Source organism: Camelus bactrianus, chromosome 29 (genome assembly GCF_048773025.1).
Source record: "Camelus bactrianus isolate YW-2024 breed Bactrian camel chromosome 29, ASM4877302v1, whole genome shotgun sequence".
Lineage (NCBI taxonomy): Eukaryota > Metazoa > Chordata > Mammalia > Artiodactyla > Camelidae > Camelus > Camelus bactrianus.
Genome location: NC_133567.1, coordinates 8,306,724 through 8,330,539, shown reverse-complemented (window position 1 = coordinate 8,330,539; position 23,816 = coordinate 8,306,724). Strand labels below are relative to the sequence as shown.

Below are 23,816 nucleotides of genomic sequence, written 5' to 3'. Positions count from 1 at the left end.
GAAAACATCTACTATACTTCATTACATCAGAATTTCTCAAAGAAAAAGCTGGGAAACACTGCCATAAGGGATGTTAACTGAGATGACTGAATGGCTCAAATAGAATACTGTTTATTTCTTTTAAAACTTGCACTACACTTGGCAACAAATGATCTTCCCCTACTTTGCAGTGATACATTCTTTCACAACCTTTAGGTGGAAAGTAAACTTGATATTGAGATCATAAAGCTAGATTATATAAATATGAAACGAACTTTTTCATTCTTTAAAGAGTAGCCAAACTTTCATAGATTTTATCACCTGTTTTTAGTCTTTCTCATCTTTTACTCCCTCCCAACATATGCCAGGAATGTTGATCAACAGATAGAAGAGGGTGGTTAAAGAGAAATAAATGACCAAGTAGATCAGGTTGAACATAACTATGGCTTTCCAAAGTCTTAAAAATAATCACACTGTACATTCCACAAATTGGAAACTACTTTTTGTTCAAATCTTCTCTACAACTGTAAAGTTCTGTAATAATATTTGGTTCCCTTTCCTTTTACAAGTTAAAAAAAAATCCAGAGGTTAAGATTTCAAGGTATTATTTTTCATGTATCTTTTTATAAGCAAAACAAAAGCAGTTTCATTGCAGAATGTTCTCTCCACAGAAACTAGTTAATAATGAAAGTTTATTTTTTAAATTTATTTCTAGCAGTGACATTCTTATTAACATGACAAACAGACACAAAAATGGTATATAGAAACTAAAGAATACCATTCTTTTTTGTCAATGTTTAGATCTAAGTTATTCCTGTAAATAAATTCACATTATTTGTGAAAAATTAAAACAGAAGAACCTCAAAAGCCATCGTTATTTAATTCAATGAAACCCTCCATGCGTACAATATATAAGCAAGTGTGTTTATGTCTTTAATTCTTTCCCCTATGTTACAAGGTTATAGCAAAACTTTAATTATACTAACCAAAAATTTCAGGCACAAACTAGTCCTCTCCCACAAATTTCTTAATTAATTAAACCTTGTAATTTGCTTTGGTAATGAAGCAGCATTGAAATATTAAATTCAACAGTCAAAAAAAATCTAACCATAATATATAAAAAATTGCTCATTTTCAGATCTCTGTATTTCATAATCTAGTTTCAGCCATCTCTAATTTCTAAAGAACTCGCCTGTGTTATACACCTGCAACTGCTATTCACTATCATGCAGGCACACTAGAATAACTCGTGTAATGAGTATTCTCATTCAATTATTGCATCTATTTTCAAAAATCAATTAATAATAATACAAGCTTAATTTCCTAAAGATGGGACTGTCAGACTTACCTGATTTGTCTGGCTACTTAAGTATGGCTCAAAATCATCATCATTTACAGCATCTTTTTGATGAATCGAACCGTTTTGTACTGAAACTAAAAAATATGCTTGTATTAGACGTATTATAATTATCTTTATGAAACTCACAAAATAACCTAACATTTTCAATATTTTTCAAATCAACTCAGAAAAAGTTATCCTGGGTTCTTTGTTCTTTTCATTTAAAAGCCCCCTTAAGGATTAACTTAATTTTGTTTACAACTATGTGCCACCAAAAATTACAAATCTTATATATATATATAAGCCCAAGTTTACATAGATCCAAACTATATATACACTTCCCATTACTAAAAACATAATGTAAACATCCCAATTTCAACACTGTAGTAAGCAGTTAAATTAAAATGTTGGAAGGGTTTGCTAACGTTATATTTGAATCTAAAATAACCACTCCAAGTAATGTTGACAAGAGAGATTTCTAAATGTTCTCTACCTTTGTTAAATTACTCTACTGCTTAGTCCAATAAAGGTAAATAAATATCTTAAATGTCTCCAGTTTAAAAAGTGGCTACAATTCACTTGAAGCACTAACACAATGAATAAATATAATTATAAAAAATCTAACTAAAAAGGGCCTAAATTCTAAACAAAAAACAATGAAGACTTTCATATGGAAGTACAAATAAAACTAAGACACTAGAGATAACCGTGATTACTCTTGGAACACATGAGAAAATCCAGTCAGAGAACAATTTATAATGCCATATTGGTTCAGAGATCACTTCCATAAATACTCTGTATAAAGCTGTTATTCTGGACACTGGCTCAGAGCACTTCTGAGCACAGACCTGAGGGAAAACGGTTCTGGGTTTGGAGTCCCCAAGTCCAACCCTGAAAGCTGGGTAATCTCTAGTCAATAATTTAGCCTCCTGAACTCTACTTCTCTGTTCAAGGAGGTTATTAATAGTACCTGCCTCATCTCATCTGAGTATTCAATGACAGTATTTAATAATCTTGGATATTATTATGTAAAATATTACAAGATCCAAACAGGACTAAAAATTACTTGAGGACTACACAAACAGAAGCCTATCACTAATCAACCAAACTGTAAGAAACAAAAAAAACTTCCTCAGTTCCTGAAGATTTATTGCTTAAAACGACAGTGTATTTTTAAATACAATATTTAAACACAAAATATTATAAATTAAGGTTAGGAGCAATGGATCTAAGTTGTGTATTCTATTGTATCATACCATGTTTATTTTCCCCAATTACCGCAGCAAGTTTAGATGACCTAAATGCCATATACAAGTTGACAGCGGCATGGGAGCAAAGATAGGTAAAATCCCTTAGTTTTTTGCCACCCACCGAGTAGCAATGATGGTTCAAAACAACATAAAAGACTACTATTCTGTGAAGCCTTCAAACTAGACCTCTCAATATTCTACACTACACTGCCCCTAAAACTACATGAGCAACCTGAAGGTCACCCTGACCCTGGCTCCACTGAGTTGGTTTAACTGTATTTGATAAGGACTGCATCAAAGCCCAGGGTTGAGCTAAATGACTTTCCCAGAATTTAAATACATAACAGCCACTAGGAACAAAATTAAAGCGGAGAGTACCTTAGGTAATTTCTGATGGGCTAATCATTTCAGCCCAAGAGATTCTAAACAGATCCTTTACCACTCTTTCATCAAAAACAGTTATGTCTGGTCTGTTACTTCTTGAAAAAATTCTCCACTATGCTATTGGACTATTACACTGGTACATTTTTGCCAGTATTTGAAACAGATAACCCATTTCAAAATTACAAATATTTATTTCTTTTATTCAATGGATTCTCAGAAATTAAGCCCACACTGCTACAACAGTGAAAAAGCATCTACTTAAAATTTATCTAAGTATATATTATACTGCTATTCTTACACATTTCCTGTTGTCATTCCTCTTCTAAGAGGCTTAGACTAAGAAAATATTCTCATACACTAAGTAGTCTATAGGCATTTATAAATGATGCATTAATATGCTCAAAAAAGTCCTAAAAGATTACTCAAGGAGTATATGTCAACCTAAGAAAAAATGTTTCGTTTTGTTTTTTAAGTATTTTACATATACTGACAAGCAATTTGCATCAAGTTAGAATTTGAGTAAGAAGCTGGCCCTAGAGTTTCAGAAGTACAGTTCTTAAAGATGTTGAACTGTCTTACAAGATTTTACGTTTTGAACATTGCTTAATGACAATCTAATGTCTTGGAGACTGAAAGCCATTAATTAAATAGTAATGAAATCCAAGCCAGTTCCATAGTCTGTACAAGTTCTTCAGGGAAAAAAGAACAGATGACTTACATGATTCTTCGCCTGTTTCCTCTGCTCTATGAAGCAGAGTCAAATCAAGATAGAACATGGGCCTTAGGAGCCAGGTGATTCTCTGCTCTGGTCCTGACTACATCAAGTTAGGAAAGTCAACAGATCTGTGCATCATGTTTTCCCACCTACAAAAACAGCGACAATACCATGTACCCTCTATCTCCTTATAGGGATGTTTTGAGGATTAATAAAAAGAAGCCTAAAATAACAGTTAAGTGCTTTGCAGTCATTTCCAGAGGGGGGCGGGTGGGGAGAGGATACAAAAGATATGGCCAAAATACAAGGCATTTCCCACTAATTTTCTGAAACACTAAAAGATAGCCAAATTCAGCCTAATACTTTTAAACTGCAGTACCAAACAATGAATATGTCCCTGGGTTGGGAGGGGCAGGGGAGGACGGGAGGGAGAAGATACATTCCTTTCCATAAATTTGCCTATTTATAAACCTTAGGGATAGGAGGAAGCAGGCAGCAAGGCCTCAGGCTACTGGGAGTGTGGGATCTGGCACTTTTATCTGCAATGCCTGCAGGGAAAGGAACAGTATACTTTTACTCCAGCAAGCAAAAATTCTACTTGTTAATCTAAGTGACAGAAAGTTTTAAATTCTGGACCAACAGGTACATGATTATCCTGAAATTTCTACTATCCCCCAATACTACCCTGGTCAGGGACAACAGAGACCTCTAATATTTAATGTAAGGACAGTCTATTAATTAAAAAGAACTCCAACTTAGAAACAAGTAAACTTAGAAGTATTATTTATCCTACAAAAGCATTTTTGCCTTACAAAGAGATTGATACGGAATTCCTTTTCAATTTTAGTTCCTTAGTACATTTAAGGATATACAGGAAAACAGCAGAAAATCAAAGACACTGAAGCCAGGTGTTAGGCTAGCGCTGTAACTGAAGATTACTGAGAAGGGAAATACAGTCTCTGAGAGCGTATCAAGTCAAGTGAAAAGGATTATGCTTTCAAAACACTGACAACTCCTCGGGGACTTGTATTTTTCTTAAGTTTGGTAAGTTCTGGATTCAAGTTTAATACTCATATTGTTAGAATACTGGGGCTTTAGTTTAAGAAAAATAACTTTGCTTTCTGCTTCACAAAAGTAAACAGAATAATTACACAACAGTTTTACTAGCTTGAAAACCAAGTCAGCTAGGACAGAGTAGTTTCTCTCAAACACACACTCGTATCAGTTCAGGGGAAGTGCTGCCTTCTTGTAATTCTCCCTGCAGAGGCATCAAAATACAAGTCATGTATATGTGTATTCGTGCCCTTGCAGTATCTATCAATTTAAAGCATCTTAAATGATTAGCAATACTTTTAGGCCAATAGTTTTTCCCTCCTGCCATGTCTCAGGAAATAGTTTTCCTGCACCTTCACAACAGATGAGGTGAGGTGCAAATGTAATGGCTCCTAGAGCAGTGAATTGTTGTAATTGTAATGACAACAACCCTCGTAACATACAATAGGATTTATGGCTAGAATTATTACTTTTATTTTATATACAGAGGGTAAATTCTGAACAAATGGTGCAACATGTTCAAGCTCACTTGGCAAGTCAGTAGCCATAGGCGGTATTAAAACACGGGTCTCCTAGGAATCCCAGTCCATTGTTCTATCCAAGGATGAAACTATGAACTGAACGGTAAGGGGGAAAGAAAAGAAAATTTCTTGGAATACACAACTGTCCAAATATTACTTTGTAATGTGTGTCTGAATACACATAATAGAGATACTATTTAAAAAAATTTTAATAACCAAAAATATTTATTTGTAGTCAATACATAATTTTGCTCATAGAAAATTTGTATCTCCAATATCAAAGATGTAACGAGGGCATATCTAAGTGAAAAGACTATGTCATAAATAAAACTTACAGTAATACAACAGTGGTTGACAATGCATCATGTAGATGCTCTGTTTTGTCAAAGTTAAGTACTTCATAGAACTTGCATACTTACCTTAAAGCAGGTAACACAAAACATTTAGCATTTCAAATAGCCTTGCAAAGTGCCACCTCCCCACAGATCTAGGATAAAATAATTTATGCTAGGCAATAACGACCACAGATTTCACATTATCTCCAAGTCTGTACATATACTTCCTAATGGGCAGACTAGCAAAAAGGAAATTAATGGGTCATTCTTTTTAAATTCAAATAAATTTCTAAAATCTCACTTAAAATAAATCAACAATATCAAATTTTGAGGTTTTATACTTAGAACACAGAAAATCCTAAAATTAAAATTAAATTCTAAAAATTAAAATTCCCATGTTTATATAAATCTTTAATCAAAGTAATGAATCTGTTCCCTTATACAATGCCATATATCTAGTTATGTAAAAATTCTCAAAGCTACTACAACTCAAAATTAACTAAGCTGTGTATACAAAACCCATTTCTTTCAAAATTTCAATAGCTAATAAAAACCCTAAAACTGTAAAAGGCATCAACAAAGGCATTGAACTTAACTTCTAAAAGGCTACTGTAAATCTTATTTTACAGGTAATACTTTGCTACAGAAAAAAATACAGGAAGCATAATTCTATTTAGTCTAATTTCAAGCTCTAATACAAAATGTAATAAATATGTAAGTCACTGTAATGTTACTTAATTGGCACTGTCCCAAGAAAGCAGTTATTGTTGTATACTTAACTGTCACATGGTTAATGTCATGTTTCAGTCAGCTGACTGTTATTGTTCCATATTAATACAAAATACACTTTAAAAAAAAATGCTTGACTTTCAATAGTAGTTTTTCCCTTTAACTAACAGTAAATAACATAACCCTGGCAGGCACCTCACAAACTATTTCCTTCTGAGTCCTTTCTAAAACACCAGACTGAGTCAAACCGTGCGGGACTACATAGCAACATGATATGCCTGTGCAGTTTTGATTTCTAACTGGTTACTGACTCCATGTGATTTACTTCAATACAATCAGTGAAAAACAGTACAATTTTCACTAATGTGACATGGAATTCTATGTGGGTTGCACGTTCCAATATAACCCAGGCATGTCGAACAAAATGTCTACTTATCTACATACATTTGTAGAATTTGTGGCAGAAATTATATAACACAAATTGCAAAAATAAAAAAAAGTCACTACATTCATGATCCTCTCCTTAAGTGAAATACAACCAATAAAACTGTTCCTTGTATCACTTTGGTTTCTAGAAAAGTGGCTTCAAAACAAGGAACTACAGAACTTTCGGATAGCATTTGGCTGCCTTAGCTGAGATTAATTGTTTCTCTAATCTTACATTTCCAAAAAAAAAAAAAACAGGAGCAAAAACAAAAAGCCCTTCACATAGCTACAAGCAACATCAAACCAACAATGAAAAATAAGATAAAAATATCCGAACTCACCCTTATTTCCTTGCCCTTTAGGTCTCTGTGTAGCAAGACGAAAAGGTGTGGTAAAGGGGAAAAAAAGAAAGAGAGGAAAAGTGTGTTAATCAAAGACGTTATCAGAAACAAGTTATTTTAAACAATCCGCGTAGGAGTAATACCCACCACATTCTCCATAGCCACCAATTTCCCAACCATCTCAGTCCTTAAACCTCCTACCCGCCACTCGGAATCCGTCTCCCGGAGCTCGCGTGGTCTCAGCCCCACGTCGGCCGCCCTCGGGACGCGTCCTAAGGCCCCGAAGAGCAGTCCTGCCCCCACCCACCGCGGCCCCGCGGCCGCCCGCCTGGGCCGCAGGCTCCGGGGCCAGGGCTCACGCCCCGGCCCGGGCGGCAGAACCGCGGCAACTTGCGCCCGGGGCACCGTTACGGGGCCGGCAGCGGCGGCGACGGGGAGGAGCCGAAGCCCCACGCGAGGATGGAGCTCCGGGGCTCGGGCCTTCGCCGGGCCTGAGGCCTCTGCTCCCTCACCTGATCCACGCTAGTGGCTGACATTCTTCACCGCAACCCGAGAGCTGCTGCTGCTACCGCCGCCGCCGCCGCCGCCTGGGCCTCTCCCCGTGCACTCACAGCAGTTGGCTGCCGCCCTCGGCCGAGTGACTCTTCCAGCCGCCGCCGCCGCCGCCGCTCGCTCAGAAGCCAGAAAGAGGGCCTCGCGCTCGGGAGTCGGTGGAAGGGGCCCGTCTCTTCCGCTTGCACGCTCCTCTTCCCCCTCTCGCTCTCCGCTTCTCGGGTCCACAATGGCGGACAGACTCCCTAGTCTCACTTCCGCTCAGAGCCTCCCTGACCTTCCGCTCTCCACTCTGACGTCCGCGCTCACCTCGCTCTTCCTCCCCCACCCTCCCGCCAACGACCTTGGCTCCGCCTCCGCATCTCTACGTCATCAGACGGGACGCGCGCGGCCGACCCTGGGCGCATGCGTCGAGAGGGGAAGGGGCGCGGGCCTGTATGCCTGTGAGCGTGCACTTCCAGGGGTGCTTCCGCGCCTTCCTTCAGTCCTGCTCCGGGCCACAGGGCGAGCGACGCGCGGCGGGAAAGCGGGCGGGAGCCGGAGGCCGTCGCATTCTGAGCAGGAAATGGGCCTAGGCGGCAGGGGGCGGCTGCGCCCTCCAGGCGGCGGAGTGGAGGTTGGCCGGTAGGGACGCCGCACTAGCAGCCGCGCCCGCCGCAGGTGAGCGAGCAGCGGTGACCGGCCTCCACCGCACCTCCCGGGAGCGTCCAAAGCCACGTGGGCGGCGGGGTGAGACAGCGGTGCTGCGCCGGCCGCGCGAGCCGGCACGTGCAGCGAAAGTGGCTGGGCACTGACACCGACAGAGGAGGTTCGCCGGCAAGTGTGCGTTCTCTCCAAACCCCGGGAGCAGGGTAGGGAAAACGCACAACTCAGCCGTCACCTCTGAAGTCAGACTTTGCCCTCCCCTGACGTTGATTTCGATGGCTGAGTCAGTTGACCTGGGGAAAGGTAAGCATAGTTGCAGGACGTGTTTTCATTTAAGTCCTAAAAGAAGAGACGTTTAAAGTTTCAGTAGAAACTGATAAAGTTACTTTTCTGCAAGTTGGCAAAACCAGAGGAGCCTTTTGTTGCAGTAACATCTTTGTAATAAAGGCAGAGTTTCCTTGCCTAATAGGTACGGTGTGGGCTCTATGTAAAGGCCTGCTAAGCTTCCCAGGCTCTCGCATTTTGCCACGCAACCCAGGGAGTCCGCTTGATTCTCAGCTCAGGCCGAATGCTTTCGCAGTTTCCCAGGAATTCCCCCTCCCCCACCTTTTCAGTTGTTGCTTTTAATCTCTCCAGCCTGCCCATTCTTCACTCCGTACAGACCTTTTTAGCTTGAAAGAATTTACTACTGGAGTACGTGTTACGAGTAGGGAAATTGAGAGTGCACAAGAGGAAGTTTGTGAAATCTTACAGGTGTTGCCTTCAATCCTTAATGGTCTTAATTAAAAAGCATGGCTTTGGAATCCAGTGTTTTGAATTGTGGCTGGGCTACAGTAATTGTGTAACCTTGGGGAAGTCACTGAACCTTTCTAAACCTTAGTTTCCTCTTGAGTGAAATAGAGTCAGATATGTACCATTTCTGGCGAAGTGTAAGCTTTCAACAAGCAGTGGCTGTACCGGGTAGTGTATGATTCCTTTGCTAAATAATTCCTAAAATGGTAGTGATAGCCTACATTTATTCGTTATTATATGTCAGGCACGGTAATACTCATTAAAATCCTGAGAACCTAATTGCGTGATAAGTGCTGCTAAAAAAGACACTGAGGTTAAGAAAAGTGCCCAAAATAACACAGCTGATCTCTGTGAGAGCCAGGACTTGAACACAGGCAGTTTGGATTCAGACCTTGTACTGTAGCCACCATATAATACTGCCTAATGACATGATGTTTTGGTGAGTTTCTGTTCTCTTTAATTCCTGCCTCCCAAGAAACTCCTTCCTTCCATATTACCCTTCCTACAATTGAGGTCTGAACTTGCAGAATGGAGCACTTAACTACCATGTGATGTAAACCCATTTAATATTAAATTAAATAGCATTAACAGTATTTTCCAAAATGTCATTTGCATACTTCTGGAGGACTTCTTGTATTGGTTTGAATTAGGTTCAGCCGCAGGTGACAGCAATTCCAAGATAACAGGAACTTAAAATAGAGGTCTGTGATTCTCTCATACAGAAGAAGTCTGGAGGAAGTCAGTCCAGGGCTTGGTCTGCTGTCACATCACCAGGTATTGGACCCCATATAGCCTGTTTTGCCACCATCCTCATAATACTTAGACCTGTGGTCCAAGATGACTTTTTAACTTCCAGCCATGACAATCATTACGACCAGCAGAAAGCAAGGTGAAGAAAGGCACCTTTCTCTTTAAGGACATTTGTAGAAATTGCATTTCCTGTTTCTGCCTACCTCCTGCTAACTTGGACACACTCTTATGGATATACCTAGTTGAAGAAGACTTGGAGGATACATTCTGGTTGGCCATGTGTTCAGTTAAAAACCAGAAAGATTACTACTAAGAATGAAGGTGACAATGGATAGTGAGAGATAGATAGTAGTAAACTGTGTGTGCAAAGTACTTACCCAGATCTACTTCCTTACATAGCAGCATTTAAATTTATCTTTGAATTTTTGCCAATATTTAAGACAAAACTTCTAAGGCTTTTTGTTATCTTTAAGTAAAATAGTATAAGTGAACCAAGCATGGAAAAATTAATTTGAGGATTGATTGATGCATTTTTAGAAGGAAGTTATCCCTAAATGTCATGCTTAAGGTAAAAACTAATAGCTGAGAACACTGAATAAACCACCCCTCCCCTCCCCCCAAAAAAAGCCTACTTTGAAACAGAAAAGTCAACTTTTTTTTCATTCTTGTGTTTACTGCAGGGAAATTTATGACAAGGAAAAGCAGAAAGCATCAAGTAACCCAAAAGTTTCCCTAAACTAGTGTTTATCACAGTGTTTTCCTGGGCTAACAGTATCTCCTGGGAACTTAATACAATTGCAGATTCTTGGGACCCACCGTATTTACCAAATCAGAAACTCTAGGATTGGGACCAAACTTTGTGTACAGAGGGGAGAAGAGGAACTTCCTTGTCTTGAAATAATTGTAAATTAACAGAAGTGTTGCAAAGATAGTACAAAATAAAAAGCATGATTTTAAATAAGCAGACACACCTCTCTTGAAAAGATAAAGCAGAGGGAGGGGATAACTCTGTGGTCGAGCACACGCTTAAATGCTTAAATAAGTAAATAAACCTCTTTACTTCCCTCTCCCCCCAGCTAGGTTTCACCTAGAAATCTCAACTTAATACAATAAGTTTTTACTGAGTGCCCACCCACCATGTGTCGGGCAGTGTTCTTGCCCACATGACATGTGCTGCCAGTTGGGGAGGTGGTGACCAAAAACTAATTACAAGTTGAATCAGCGTTACCAAAAGGAAGTCCATGGAATCGAATAGCAAAAGTATCTAAACTGTATAGTGGTGTGGTATATGCGTCCTTGAGAAAATTACGCTTAAGCTGAAACGTGAAAAATAAGAAGGAATACACCCAAAGCGAAATGTAATCAGAAGCAAGGTAGAGGGGGGAAAAGGTTGAAGAGCGTGTTTCATAACTGAGACCAACATCAGCACAGCTGGGGCATAGGGGGAAGAATCAGAGTGCCTCAGCTTGAAACAGTTTCTAGATCTTTATTACATTATTTCTTTGCTAGGTAAGTTGGCTGGAGAATCAGATTTGCATATTTAGGTCTAAAAACCGGGGAAGGTCTAGCCATTATTTAAAAATAGTATTCTATCCTAAAGTCCCGAATTCTCTTGCAGTGACTGAGGGTTTTAGAGTAAAAATATTTTCACTCCTCCACCCTGTGCCTATTTCTAGACGTTATCTGTAGCTGTGTGTTGTGTCCAGATGGAGGTTCTCTTAAGTCTCTTAGAGACTGTGAGCCTTGGTAACTATGTCAGTATCTTTCACAGCATGTTGCGGTGTTTACAAGTATAAATGAATTCAGAGCTTTAAACCACTTTCAGTGGAACTCATTCCATTTCAAATGTTCTTTTGATCCAAATATGGTCATTTCTTTTACTTCTGGCTTGGTAGTCTCCAACAACACATCTGTTGTGTTACACCTGGAAATTTATAGCTTGAAATGCATTCTTGCACTAAACAAATACTATCAACGGTGGCTTCGACAAGAATATGCATCCTGTAATATTGCTCAGTTTAGTCTGCATTTGACTTTTGATTTGGCCCACTTGTCGTTGCTTTACAAGGTGTCCGTCTCCCTTTTGTCTCTATTATTTCTAGTCTTTTTTCCTCTGCATTGCACGAAGTGTCAGCCCTATCTGTTACCTTCTAAATGTCCCTTTCTCACCATTCCCGTGGCTACTTTCTGATTCAGGCTCTCAGCCTTTCTCACTGTGATTAGTACCTCAGAACTCCCTGCACACTCTCTCCCATCAGCCATCTTCCATCTTGCTGCCAGACTTCTCTCCTTAAAACCCTTCGTGGTTTCCCTTCACCCTGAGTAGTCATCCCCAAATTGCAATGAACTCATACCCTTAACCAGACAAACAACGTGGAGCATGCATCCCCAGTGCAGCCAAATTTATGTTTTGTAATTTATATATTTGTATTATATTAATATTAGATCTCATATAAATTACATCGTAAGAAAAATTTTGAATATAAACTAAGCATAAATAAAAATGACAATCTTTCCTGCACTCCAGCACACTGTCTTGAGCACACTCACATGGTAGACCTCTATCTTCTCATGTTCTTCCCTCAAACTCCTACCAGCTCACATACACACAGGCGCCTACCTTCCAGCCACAAGGCATCGCTTAGAATTCTCTCACCACATTCATTCTTGACTCTCTATCTTTACACAGGCTGTTGTTTCTGGCTGGAAATCCTTTTACTCTCCCATTCCCCCCAGCCATTTCTTTGCCTAAATCATGCCCATCCTCTAGGGCTCATTTACATGACTATCTTCAAGGATACCTTCCTGGATCCTCTCAGACAGGGTCAGATACCTTTCTCTGTGTCCCCAGAGCAACCTGGGCATCCTTTATTTAGCCTGTGTCCCTTACCAGCCATTAAGCTCCTTGAGGATCAGCATCAAGGATTTCATCCTTATGTCATCACTGCCTAGCATAGTACTTACTCAGCAGGCAGTGTAACATGACTATTCAGCTGAAAATAATTTGTCAAAGATAGCTTGGTGGAAAGCAGGCTGGACGACGTGTCATTTTGGTCAGAGGGGTGGTGTATGAGAGAATATGCAGCTGATATTTCAAAGTGAGTGCAGCTGTGAGGTCTTACCAGAAGGATTTTTCCCTGACTTGGTTGTCCTAGAAGCAATAAATTTCTTCCAAGCCAGCATCTCAGATTATCTTGTTCCTTATGTCCTTAGTGGGCAGAGGGAGCCCAGCATAAACTGAAGATGGTTGGTTCTCTTATTCTACCCAGCTGTTTCTGGACCGTGGTGGACTACCAGACAAATAACACAAATTCTAGTTTTTAAAATATGAGTTCTCAAGGAGGGAGATTTGAGACAACTCACCATTAAGTATAGAATTATATTGTTAGAGTTCTTCATCAGAAAATTTCTTTATGCATGTGCATTTATTCGTTCATATACACATTCATTCATCCATTCATATGTCTTCACATAAACGTGGTTGCTTTGGCAGAAACCATCCCTTTCATTCAGAACGCATTTCTTGTCTTAAGTTTGTGCCAGACCCATGCTAGCTCCTGAGGATAGAGAGTTGAGTGAATTCAGCCCTTGTCGTACAGAACTTAGATAGACCTTCAGGTATGCCCAGGAGCACCCACTGAGCTGGAGAAGACAAATAATTGTAATTGACTGTGATGTAGGATCATAGATGCAAAGTGCAACAGCAGTCCAGAGGACAGCAGTGTTATCCTAACCCAAGAGAATCAGGGACAGCTTCACAAAGCTGGTGAGGGTGTTAAAGGATAAGCAGGGATTCACTGGGCAAACGGTAGGGTGCAGGCATCCGAGACACAGGGAACGGTCGGAAGTAGTGCAGAGGTGGAAAGTAGTATCGAAGTGTGGAGTTGGTATCGTAAGCACAGTGTGAGCGTCTCAGGGAACGTGCAAGACGATCAGCTGGAGTACTGGGTAGTTATGAGAGCTTCTGTGAAAAGAGGAATATGAATTAAATCTACACTGAGATGCCATTTCCCTGTGAAAGTAGCAAAAATCGAAAAATTTTCCACTCTCCTTTGATAAGGGCACAAAGAAATAGGTGCGCTTTTCACTACTGGTGGGAATGTAAATTGGTACAACCCATAAGGAAGGCAATTTGAAATACATATCAAAATTATAAACGTGACCCAAAAATTTCCCTTTGTATAATTATATGAATGTATAGATAGACAGATGTAGATATGCACACTTGCAAAATGATATAGTATAGGTTTTTCGTTGTAGCATCATTTGTAATACTTCAGTGATTCACGTCATTGCATATATTGGTTCTTCATTCCTTTTTATTGCTGACCAGTATTCCATTATATAGATGTACCACAGTTTGTTTATCTATTTACCAGTAGATGGGCATTTAGGGGTTTTTTTGTTGTTGCTTCCAGATTTTAGCTATTATGAATAAACATTCATGTATAGATCTTTGTGATGTTTCCATTTCTCTTGAATAAGTCTGTGGGAATGAGATTGCTGGATTGTATGGTAAGTATATGTTCAAATTTATAAGAAACTGTTGAACCGTTTTCCTAAAACAGCAGTACCACTTTGCATTCCAGCTAACAATTTATGAGAGTTCCACCTGCTCTGTGTCCTTGACAGCGCTTGTTACTGTCAGCCATTTAATTTTAGACATTCTGGCAGCTGTGTAGAGGTACCTCATTGTGGTTTTAAATTGCTTTTCCCTAGCAATTAATGATCTTGAGCATCACTTAATATGTTTATTGCCATCCATGTTTCTTTTTTAGTGACATGTCCAAATCTCTTGACCTTTTTTATTAGATTGTTTCCTTACTATTGACTTGTGTTCTTTATGTATTTGGGATACAAGTTTTTTATCAGATATGTGGTTTGGAAACATTTTCTTCCAGTCGGTGGCTCTTCTTTTCCTTTTCATAGTAGTGTCTTTTAGTGACCAGAGTTTTTAATTTTTATTGTCTGATTTATTAATTCTGTCTTTTATGACTCATGCTTTTTGTGCCCTATGTCAAAAATCTCTGCCTAGACCAAGGTTGTAAAGATTTTCTTCTTATAAAAGTTTTATAGTTTTAGCTCTAATATTTAGATCTAGTATCCTTTTGAAGTTAATTATTTGTACATGGTGGGTATATAGTAATCTTTAAATAAAAAGGTTTTTAAAAAGTTTCAAGTGTGCTGACTTTTATTTTGATATGACTGTTAGTATTACTCCACCTAGTGGATACTTAAAAACACTCACATTTTTAATCTGTCAGTTCATACAATTAAATGACATTTTAACAATAAATACAGAAGCAGTGTTTTTCAGAAAAGAAAAATATTTTGAAAAAATATGAAATTATCATTTAATTTTATTTTTGAAATAGATATATCACCCATAAAAATTCTATCTCCACATACTTAGAAAACTTGGAAATAGGTTTTTCTCACTTACTTTAAACTTTTCCACTTTAAGATGAAGCACTTCAGTGACAGCCGTACACTATCAAGAGCAGTTAACTGACAGTAGGGAAGGGGGGAAGTTCTGATTTTCAGTTAAAGCTTTTGAATAAGTGGGTGGAATTGAAAAATAAATATTGGATCTACGTATCTTTCTGAGATACCTTTTTTTTTTTTTTTTTAAACAAACAAGTGTCAAAAAAGGTAAACTTACAACTCAACTTTTGGATCACTGTACCAAAAAGCGATGACCCAAGATTTAAAAAGCCAATTATGTGTATTCACTTAGCATTCATCAAAAATATCATTAATAGTAAAAGCAAGAGAGTTTTTTTCCCATTAATAAAATAATTTTTAAATTACTTTTCTTCTTTATATCACACTTGCTTGTCTATATTTTATAGTATTCATAATTTGTAAGTATACGAATATATAATAATTAGTATCCTTGGACAAATCACTCAGTCTCTCTGGGTTCCAACATTTTCATCTGTAAAAAAAAAAATGGTTTTGATTACATAATCTGCTCAACTTGCTTGAAAACCGTTTGGTTTTATAATTCTACACCTAGAGATTCCTTTCTGGCCTGTGTGTCTACTACGTTTTTCAAATGATACCATCGTCAGGCTGCTTTTACATGTTTAAAAACATTATATTTTCTTTGGAATTCAGACAGCTTAACCCTCCCACCCCTACAGGTCAGTCCTAAAGTTACACAAGTATCCTTTGAGGTAAAAATATTTTTCCCCCGCTAGGGAATACTGGGGGCAAGAAGACCAGATAGACAGCACCACTAGCACCACTGCGACTGGGGAATGAAAAGAGGGATTTACTTAAGACAGTGGAGGGGAAAAAGAAAAAAAAAGCAGATGTGAGGGAAGACGGGAATTTATTTTGAAGAAAGGAATGACAGAGCCTGGTGGTAGGCAGGGAGATAAGGGACTTTGTAGAGAAAAGAGTTAAAGGTAATTTAAAGGATTCTTGCTTTGGAGATTAGAAAGATGGTATGGATAGATATATGAACTTATTAAAAGGATGCCAGTTTGTGATAGGAGAATGTTGAGCCCAGTTGCAAAAGTTAAATTTGAGGTAATTTTGGTAACTCCATTATGACTTTCTTAATAAGTAAATCATAGATTAGGGGAAGAAATAAATGAATACTCCTAATGGATGAAGATCATGTACTTTTTGTGGGTTGTGGACCAGGGTGTGTAACCAGGATGTGGAATGAGAAGGCCTTTGCTGCCTGGGGGGAAAAAATCAACAGAAAGGAAAATACATTTCCAATAAAAAATGGGCAAAAACAATGGCCAGCAATTGACCAAAGAAGACATCTAAATGACCAATAATGTGAAAAATGCTCAACCACATAAATAAGGAATGTGAAGTTAATAATAGCTTGTAATATAGATGAACAGAATAAACGTTAGCTGTAAAGATACATTGCTTCTTGGGAGAAATGGTTCTTTTCTCTTATGCAATGAGACTTGAATGTGCTTAGAATGTACTTTGAAGCTCTGACTACATGCTCTGCTCATGGAAGTGGGAACCCGAGAGGGAAAGTGGGTCAGGAACCCTGGCTGGAGCCCAGCAGGTTGATGAGACTTAACAGGTGGTCCAAAAACATAAGAAGAGCTGACAGTGGAGGAATTAATGACTACATCAAGTGTGGTCAGAAGATGACTATCTTGAAAAAGACAATCTTTACAAATTAAAATGGCATTTCTCATTTCTGAAGATGAAGAAAAAGTGATATATATATAGCCCCTTAAACCTGCCAGCCAGGGATCCATTAACATAGTAATCCCAGCATATCTGGAGAAGCTGAGAAAGCACCAGATAAATACTGAAAAACACCAAAGGTGCACAATCTTAGGTGCATGAGTACAGAATATAAAGTTTGTCATGTACGCTCTAATATCCAAGAAATGGAATTTGGTTTGAAAATCCTAGAGGATACCCTGGGAATGCAGAAGAGAGTGATAGATCCTGTTGAAGAAAAAACATCAGGAGAAACGGCAGGATTCCTCCAACCCTATTTGGAATTTATAGGAGAAATCAAAGAGCAAAACAATGATGAGGAAACTTCATTTCATGACTCATGGTGTATTTTGTGACATCTTAACTTCCTAATAGTAGTGCAGTTAACTTTCTAGTCTCCTTACACTGCTGATTATTTATCTGTCTTTAGTGGCTATCTGCTATCCTAACTGAATAAAGCTTAGAATTCTAGAGTGCCTCCTTATTTTGCAAACTGAAATTTCGGAAGCTGTATGCTACATAGAGTGGAATTTCAGGATCTAAAGCTCTCAATTATATGTGCTTTGGAAGGAAATATTTTTTGAAATGCTAAAGTGGTGGCTATAGCTCAGTGGTAGAGCACGTGCTTAGTTAGCATCCCCCAGGTCCCAGGTTCAATCCCCAGTACCTCCATTTTACAATAAACAAAAATTTACAAATAGTTTTTTAAAAACTCTAAGGAAAATCTGAACCTGAACCTCAGTGTACTTTCCTGGGTCATCTGTCTCCATGGAGAGGTAGTGGCCTTCATTCAAAAGCAATATTTTGTTAGGATTCTCAGTTTTTAAAGAGGACATCAGACTTCTGAGTTGTTTAATAACACACATGAGTCATATTTACACGAAAACAAAATCTGTAGTTCAGGTAATGGTCAAGCATGAAATAGAAACTCACTGTTGGGTCACACGTTATCAGTGTCTCGGCTGAGAGCAGGAACGTTTTGGGAAGACGGACGAGAGACTTTATGCACCGCGGTGGATGCTGCCGTGGGCTGTCCCGAACCCCTGCAGGGCTGAAGCACCCACTTCCCCAGCCGCCCACACTCTTGGCTGCTGATTGCTCCCCGTCCCCTCCAGGAATTGCCCTCAGCAGAAGCTGCTCTGCCCGACATTACAGCACCTCCCTGGAGACAGCTTGCAGCCCTTAGTTACTGGTTGCGGTTGGGGTTGGGGCACAGGCCTCCTTCCCTCATCTCCGAAGCTCCGTCTGGGGTTGACTGAGGCCTTTCCAGCAGCTGCCTCCTGGCCCAACTTCTGCCAGCTTTACTCCTCTGGTACCCCTGCAGGTGCTGCTCCTGGGGACAATCCTTAACAAACCTCCGGCCTGCAGATGGCCATCTCAGGTGCTATTTCCAGAGAACCCGAACTAAGGCAGACTCCAAATAGTCTTTCAGATGTTTCAGCTCAATCCCTGGGTCCAGCTGGATCAAAAGAGAGGTGGCCTTCTTGTCAGTTTAATATCGGCCACCCTAGAATTGCTTAGTTTAATTTGCTTTGAAGAGTCTTACGTCTGCCATTGCGGCGTGATGCTGTAAAGAACAGACGGCTCTGTGAAGCCAGTCATTATGTATTCTCCGAACTTGTCATTATTTCTACAATTTCATTTCTAGGGAGTTTATCCCAAAGAAATAGTTTGACTTGCATTCAAAAATAAAGATAATGATTACAAGAGTTTATAATAAGGGAATATTGGAAAGTATATGAATATTCACCATATATACATTAGTTAAACTTAAAAGTAACAATATAAAGCTTCATAAAATTATATATATTTGACTCATTTTTATTTAACTTTAGACATATTCTAATGTATATAAAAACTGAACATTTTCATTGAATTGATAAATTAATTTTTGAACAAATTTTACTAATGTTGTTTGTAATAAAGTAGTTTTAAGGCTTAGCAGTGATAGCCAGTTATTGAATCTAATAACCATAAAATGAATTTCTGGCACAACTGAATGATTTTCTATCTATTTAGTTTGAGTCAACAAACTTTGATTGTTATTTTTTCATCATCTCTGTATACTAGCTTTCTTTTTTTGCAGTGTGTCATTATTCCTGTCAACCTTATAGAGTCAACTTTATTCCCATTTTATTGAGAAGAAATTAACCTTTAGTAAATTTTAGTACTAGTCTGAGATGAAAAATTAGTTCATGGTTTTGTTCAGACTCAAACTTTTTCAAATTCTTTGCTCTTCCTAATGTTCCAAAGTATATGCTCAATTAGCATGTATTTTTAGTGAATTCACCCGTGAAACAATGTTATAGGTTGTGGTACTGTGATTTATAACAAATATGTGTTTTGTCTTTGTCCAGGGTTCTTGGCTCACAGCTCCCCAAACTCTGGGAATTCCTTGAGCCATAAGAGCAACAGAAGCATCTTTTGTCATATTTGGTCTCTTGTCCTCAGTTCCCGAAATTGCTTCAGAGCCATTAAAGTGAAGTGGGTGTCTTGTTACTCAGAACAAGGCTCTCTGAACTATAGTGAGTTTATGTCAGTGAGAGGACGTCTGGAAATCACCTAGAGGTGGGCGTGCTGGTTGCCAAGAGAAGCAACCATGAACAGACTGTGAGTCTTTGGCTCCCACCCCCAGATCTCCAGCCAGGGCAGAGAGGCTGGAGGTTGTTGCATCAATCATCGATGTCAGTAATTTCAGAATTGATGCCTGTGTAATGAAGTCTCCATAAAAACCCAGAAAAAAGGATGAGGTTCATAGAGCTTCCAGGCTGATGAAGCAGAATGCTTCCACGTACCACAGAGCTGGCCTCAAACTCCACGAGGACAGAGACCCTAAGGGAATCTCACCCTACATATCCCTTCATCTGGCTGTTGAGAAACGTCTTTTAACATCCTTTGTATAATAAATTGGTAATCTAGTGAGTAAACTAGTTTCCTGAGTTTTGTGAGCTGCTCTAGCAAAGTAATCAAATCTGAGAGAGGGTTAAGGAAACCTCTTATTTATAGCCAGTCAGTCAGTCAGAAGCACTGGTACACGACCCAGACTTGGTGACTGGCATCTTAAGTGGAGAATGGTCTTGTGGGACTGAGCCCTTAACCTGTGGGATCTGAAGCTACCGCTGGGTAGACAGTGCCAGAATTAAGTTGAATTGCAGGACACCCAGCTGATGTCCAAGAACTGATGTGGGGGAAAAACCTACACATCAGAATTGGTGACCAGAATTAGATAGATAAATATTTGCTAGCTTGATGTAACCAAAGAAGTGTTAGATGGAAACAGTACCAAAATATAATCTCCAGTTTAAAATATACACATATACACAGACAATGAAAAGGTTTTCGAAATGATAGACGTCCTTGAATGGTGGAATTTTGAATGACTTTTATCCTGGTATACTTTTTCTTATTTTTGCAAAATACATTAAATGAGTATGTCTTAATTTAAAACTAGAAAAAAAATAGGAATTTTTGTTGCAAATATAAAGTTGCTTCTTATTTTTAAATGGAGCATATCAGTCTCCCAGACTCGTTAGGAAGTGCAATTTATATTGAGCTTACATTTAATGATTCCTGGTTCACTTGACATTGTTCCTTGTTTCCAAGACTGATAGAAAAACCAATTGATTTCTTCTAAAGTTCCACTAGGTGGTGCTACAGTGGAATTAATCACTGCTTTTGAAATTTTTCTTTCTTTCATACACTAGTTCTCAGACTTTAAATCCTGTTTTGGAGTTCCAGGTGTTCATTTCCCCCAATCAATTTCTCCATCCTGTCATTAACAATTAGCAAAAACAGATCACCTCACTGCAACTCTAGTCTGATTCAATGTGATATTAAGGAGGTGACATCTATTAAATACAACAGAAAATTAATTGACATATGCTAAATGATAATATGAGCAATGGTCTATTGTAAACATTAAACAGACATATCTCCAAACTGAAAACCATGAAGTCCTTGGATACTGGAGGTAACAAGACTATTTTGTGAACCACTAATTTCCAACACAGTATTTTAAGAAATTTTCTTTCTTTAAAGAGATTGTTATATAAGTTTTGTGAAATAAATAAACTTGAAGATATAAATTAAATAGAATTTTGGAGAAAAATCATAAATTAACAAAACTGACAAGAGAAGAAATGGACAGTAACTAAGGAATAAATTGTAAAAGATACCCAGAATTGTCATTCTAAAACACTCCATGACCACATGGTATTACTGGTGATAAGTTCTAAACTTTCAAGAAACAGGTAATTATCATACTATATAAGGTCTTCGAGAATGCTCTGAAAAGTAGAACACTGTCCAGTGTATTTTTTTAAGCTAAAACCACCGTAATGCAAAACCTGCCACAAATCAACCCCAAAATGTAACATAGATAAATGTATATCAAGTTTACCTGTAAAGGTAAATCCTCCCAAACTCCTGTATACAATACTAGCAAGCTAAATTCAGTAATGCAGTGGTAGGATCATCTTCCACAGTGAAATAGACTTTAAAAGGCAGCCTATGTTTTATCAGTGGAAAAAAAAATGAAAAACTAGAAAAACAGGAAAATTCAAAAAATATTTATCCTCATAATTCCAGATTGGTAATTTTCTCATTACCAATAGTTCTCAGCTTTCAGATAGTGAGATACAGTGATCCAAAGTGATGACACGCTGACAACGGCAGGCGGGCTGTGGTGTACGCCACTTACGGGAGTCACTGAAAGGGCACAGCTTTTCTGGCCCAGATGCCCTTTATCAGTGAGACTCAATAAATTTCTCTCTTGGCTGCACTTTTGTTCCCCAGCGATCTTTCTGGCTCAGGGCTTCGGACCTCACAAAATCATGTCATTCTGATATATGCTCTTTTTTCCTGGTAATTTTGTCAATAAATGTCAGTTGTAATAGCGTGCCATTAGATAGCTTTACCAAAAATAAGTCAGTTTGTCACTTGTAAATAAATTGATATAGCTGAAAAGAAAAACCCAGATTTTTTTCTTCCTAGACATTGAGCGTAGCTCTAAATTTCCTCAAAATTAAGGCATGTAAATAAACATATTGAATTGCAGGTTTTAAAGCATATTTGACAGCCAAATAAAGTTTATCTTGAAATGAAACACAAGCATTTATCACATTGGTCATCATGTAGTAAATATTAGAATACACAAAAATCATAATTTGAAGCTAAGATAAAATGTTCATAAATCTCTCCTGTTCAGTTCTGATTACAAATATTTCCACTTAAAAAGATATCAACCTGGGAGACAATAAATTTGCATTTTGGGATTATTTTCTAATGTTCAAATCATGTACTACAAATGTCTGCAGGAAAAATAAAAGCGTTACTCAAAACTTGAATAAATGATACTATGTTTACATATATTTATTTCAAGAATAATATTGGTCAATAGCAGGATCTGGAGTTTTTCAATTGTTACTATTTCTATGAGCTTAAAATATTTTTTTAAAATTCCACGTCTAGGTAATGTGATCTATCTACCATGAGAAGCAATTTAATATGCTATTAATTAAGAGTTAGACTTTCTAAAAGTAGAATGACAGATCCTCAACATTTGTGATGTTAGAGTCTAGAAGAATTTCTGGCACATAATAGGTGCTCAAAACATTTATTGAATGAGAAATAGTTGAATCCAAAAATGTTAAATCTGTGTTTGCCAGTTAAATACTTAAGACTCTAAAATATGCAACTCCCATATCTCCAAATCCACCCTGTTCTTAGATACAAATTAAGTCTTATTCTATTAATACCTGAATCATCCCACCCCTCAAAAAGCCTTTCCGCCCCCAGGGAGGCCCACGGCAGGTGTTACACACATTCCCGGATCCGGGGCGGCTGCCCTCACCGTGTCTCTATCGACTCAACCAGCCGGTCGGTCGCCGCGGGTCCCAGTGCCCTGCCTGAGCACCTGTCCCCGCAAGGTGTGCTCTCTGCACGTTCTCCTTGCCGTGGTCCAGCCTCTCACGGACAGCACAGCACAGCATAGCCTCCTCCCCCACTCGCTGTGTCCAATTAGGGGTAGCCCACCGCAGAGACCTGGGGCCTTAGCTTTTAAGTATTTAGTGAGAAATCTTGGCGTTCACTGTCCCCAACATTCTTACATGTAGATCTTTATATTCTTTTTTGGGGGGATGGGGGTAGGTAATTCGATAGTTTTTTAATGGAGGCACTGGGGATTGAACTGGGGACATTGTGCACGCTAAGCACACGCTCTACCACTGAGCTATGCCCTCCCCTCTAGATCTTTGCGTTCTTAACCTATTATTTCCTCAGAATAAATCTCTAGCTCAAATTGCGTGTACTTTCTTTTTTTCAGGGCGTTTGAATGTGGATTGCCAAACATCGTGGAAAGGTTGTTCCAATCTACACTGCCACCAGGAGATTTACATTGATTTCCTAATGCCTTTGTCAGCAATCATTTGTATCTTTCTTTTTAATCAATTCCAATCTGATATATTAAAAATAGTATTTCATGGTTTGGGTTTTTTTTTTCACTATGGTTTACACAAGCTTCTTAAAGGTACGTGAATATCAGTTTTTATAGAAATGCATTTGGAAATATTTAAATTATGAAAATTTGGGGGATAGGATATAGCTCAGTGGTAGAGAGCATAATTACCACAAAAAAAATTACGAAAATTTCAATTATTTTTAGTATAAACTTGAGCAAATACTGTTTTGAAGTATTATTTAAACTTGGTTAATTTGCATAACTGATCTCCAGAACTAACTCCAAGGGCAAGGCTAAGTAAACACTTTCTGGAGTTGGTTTCTCATTGTTTACAATGCT

The 23,816-nt window shown here is 38.5% G+C and overlaps 1 protein-coding gene and 1 long non-coding RNA gene across 7 annotated transcripts in view; one reads left to right on the top strand and one right to left on the bottom strand.

Moving 5' to 3' along the window:
* Positions 1 to 7,951, bottom strand: part of YTHDF3 (YTH N6-methyladenosine RNA binding protein F3) — a 33,470-nt gene extending 25,519 nt beyond the window's left edge. For 2 of the 6 annotated variants that reach the window (XM_074355004.1, XM_074355005.1), the window contains exons 1-3: positions 7,684 to 7,863; positions 7,073 to 7,097; positions 1,328 to 1,413 (exon numbers count right to left, since the gene is read on the bottom strand). Coding sequence is in view for 4 of the 6 variants with exons in the window: in XM_074355000.1 (XP_074211101.1) it covers positions 1,328 to 1,413; positions 3,671 to 3,728 (144 nt within the window). In the remaining 2 variants the exon portion in view is untranslated. Of the gene's footprint in view, positions 1 to 1,327; positions 1,414 to 3,670; positions 3,817 to 7,072; positions 7,098 to 7,584 lie in introns of all 6 variants that reach the window. The other 4 variants (XM_074355000.1, XM_074355002.1, XM_074355001.1 and 1 more) reach the window with 4 other exon arrangements.
* A 33-nt stretch (positions 7,952 to 7,984) lies between these two features.
* On the top strand, positions 7,985 to 23,502 carry LOC141575556 (uncharacterized). Its single transcript, XR_012503190.1, has 2 exons — positions 7,985 to 8,284; positions 23,343 to 23,502. It is a non-coding gene; the product is annotated as an uncharacterized LOC141575556 (long non-coding RNA).
* Positions 23,503 to 23,816: the final 314 nt, after the last annotated feature.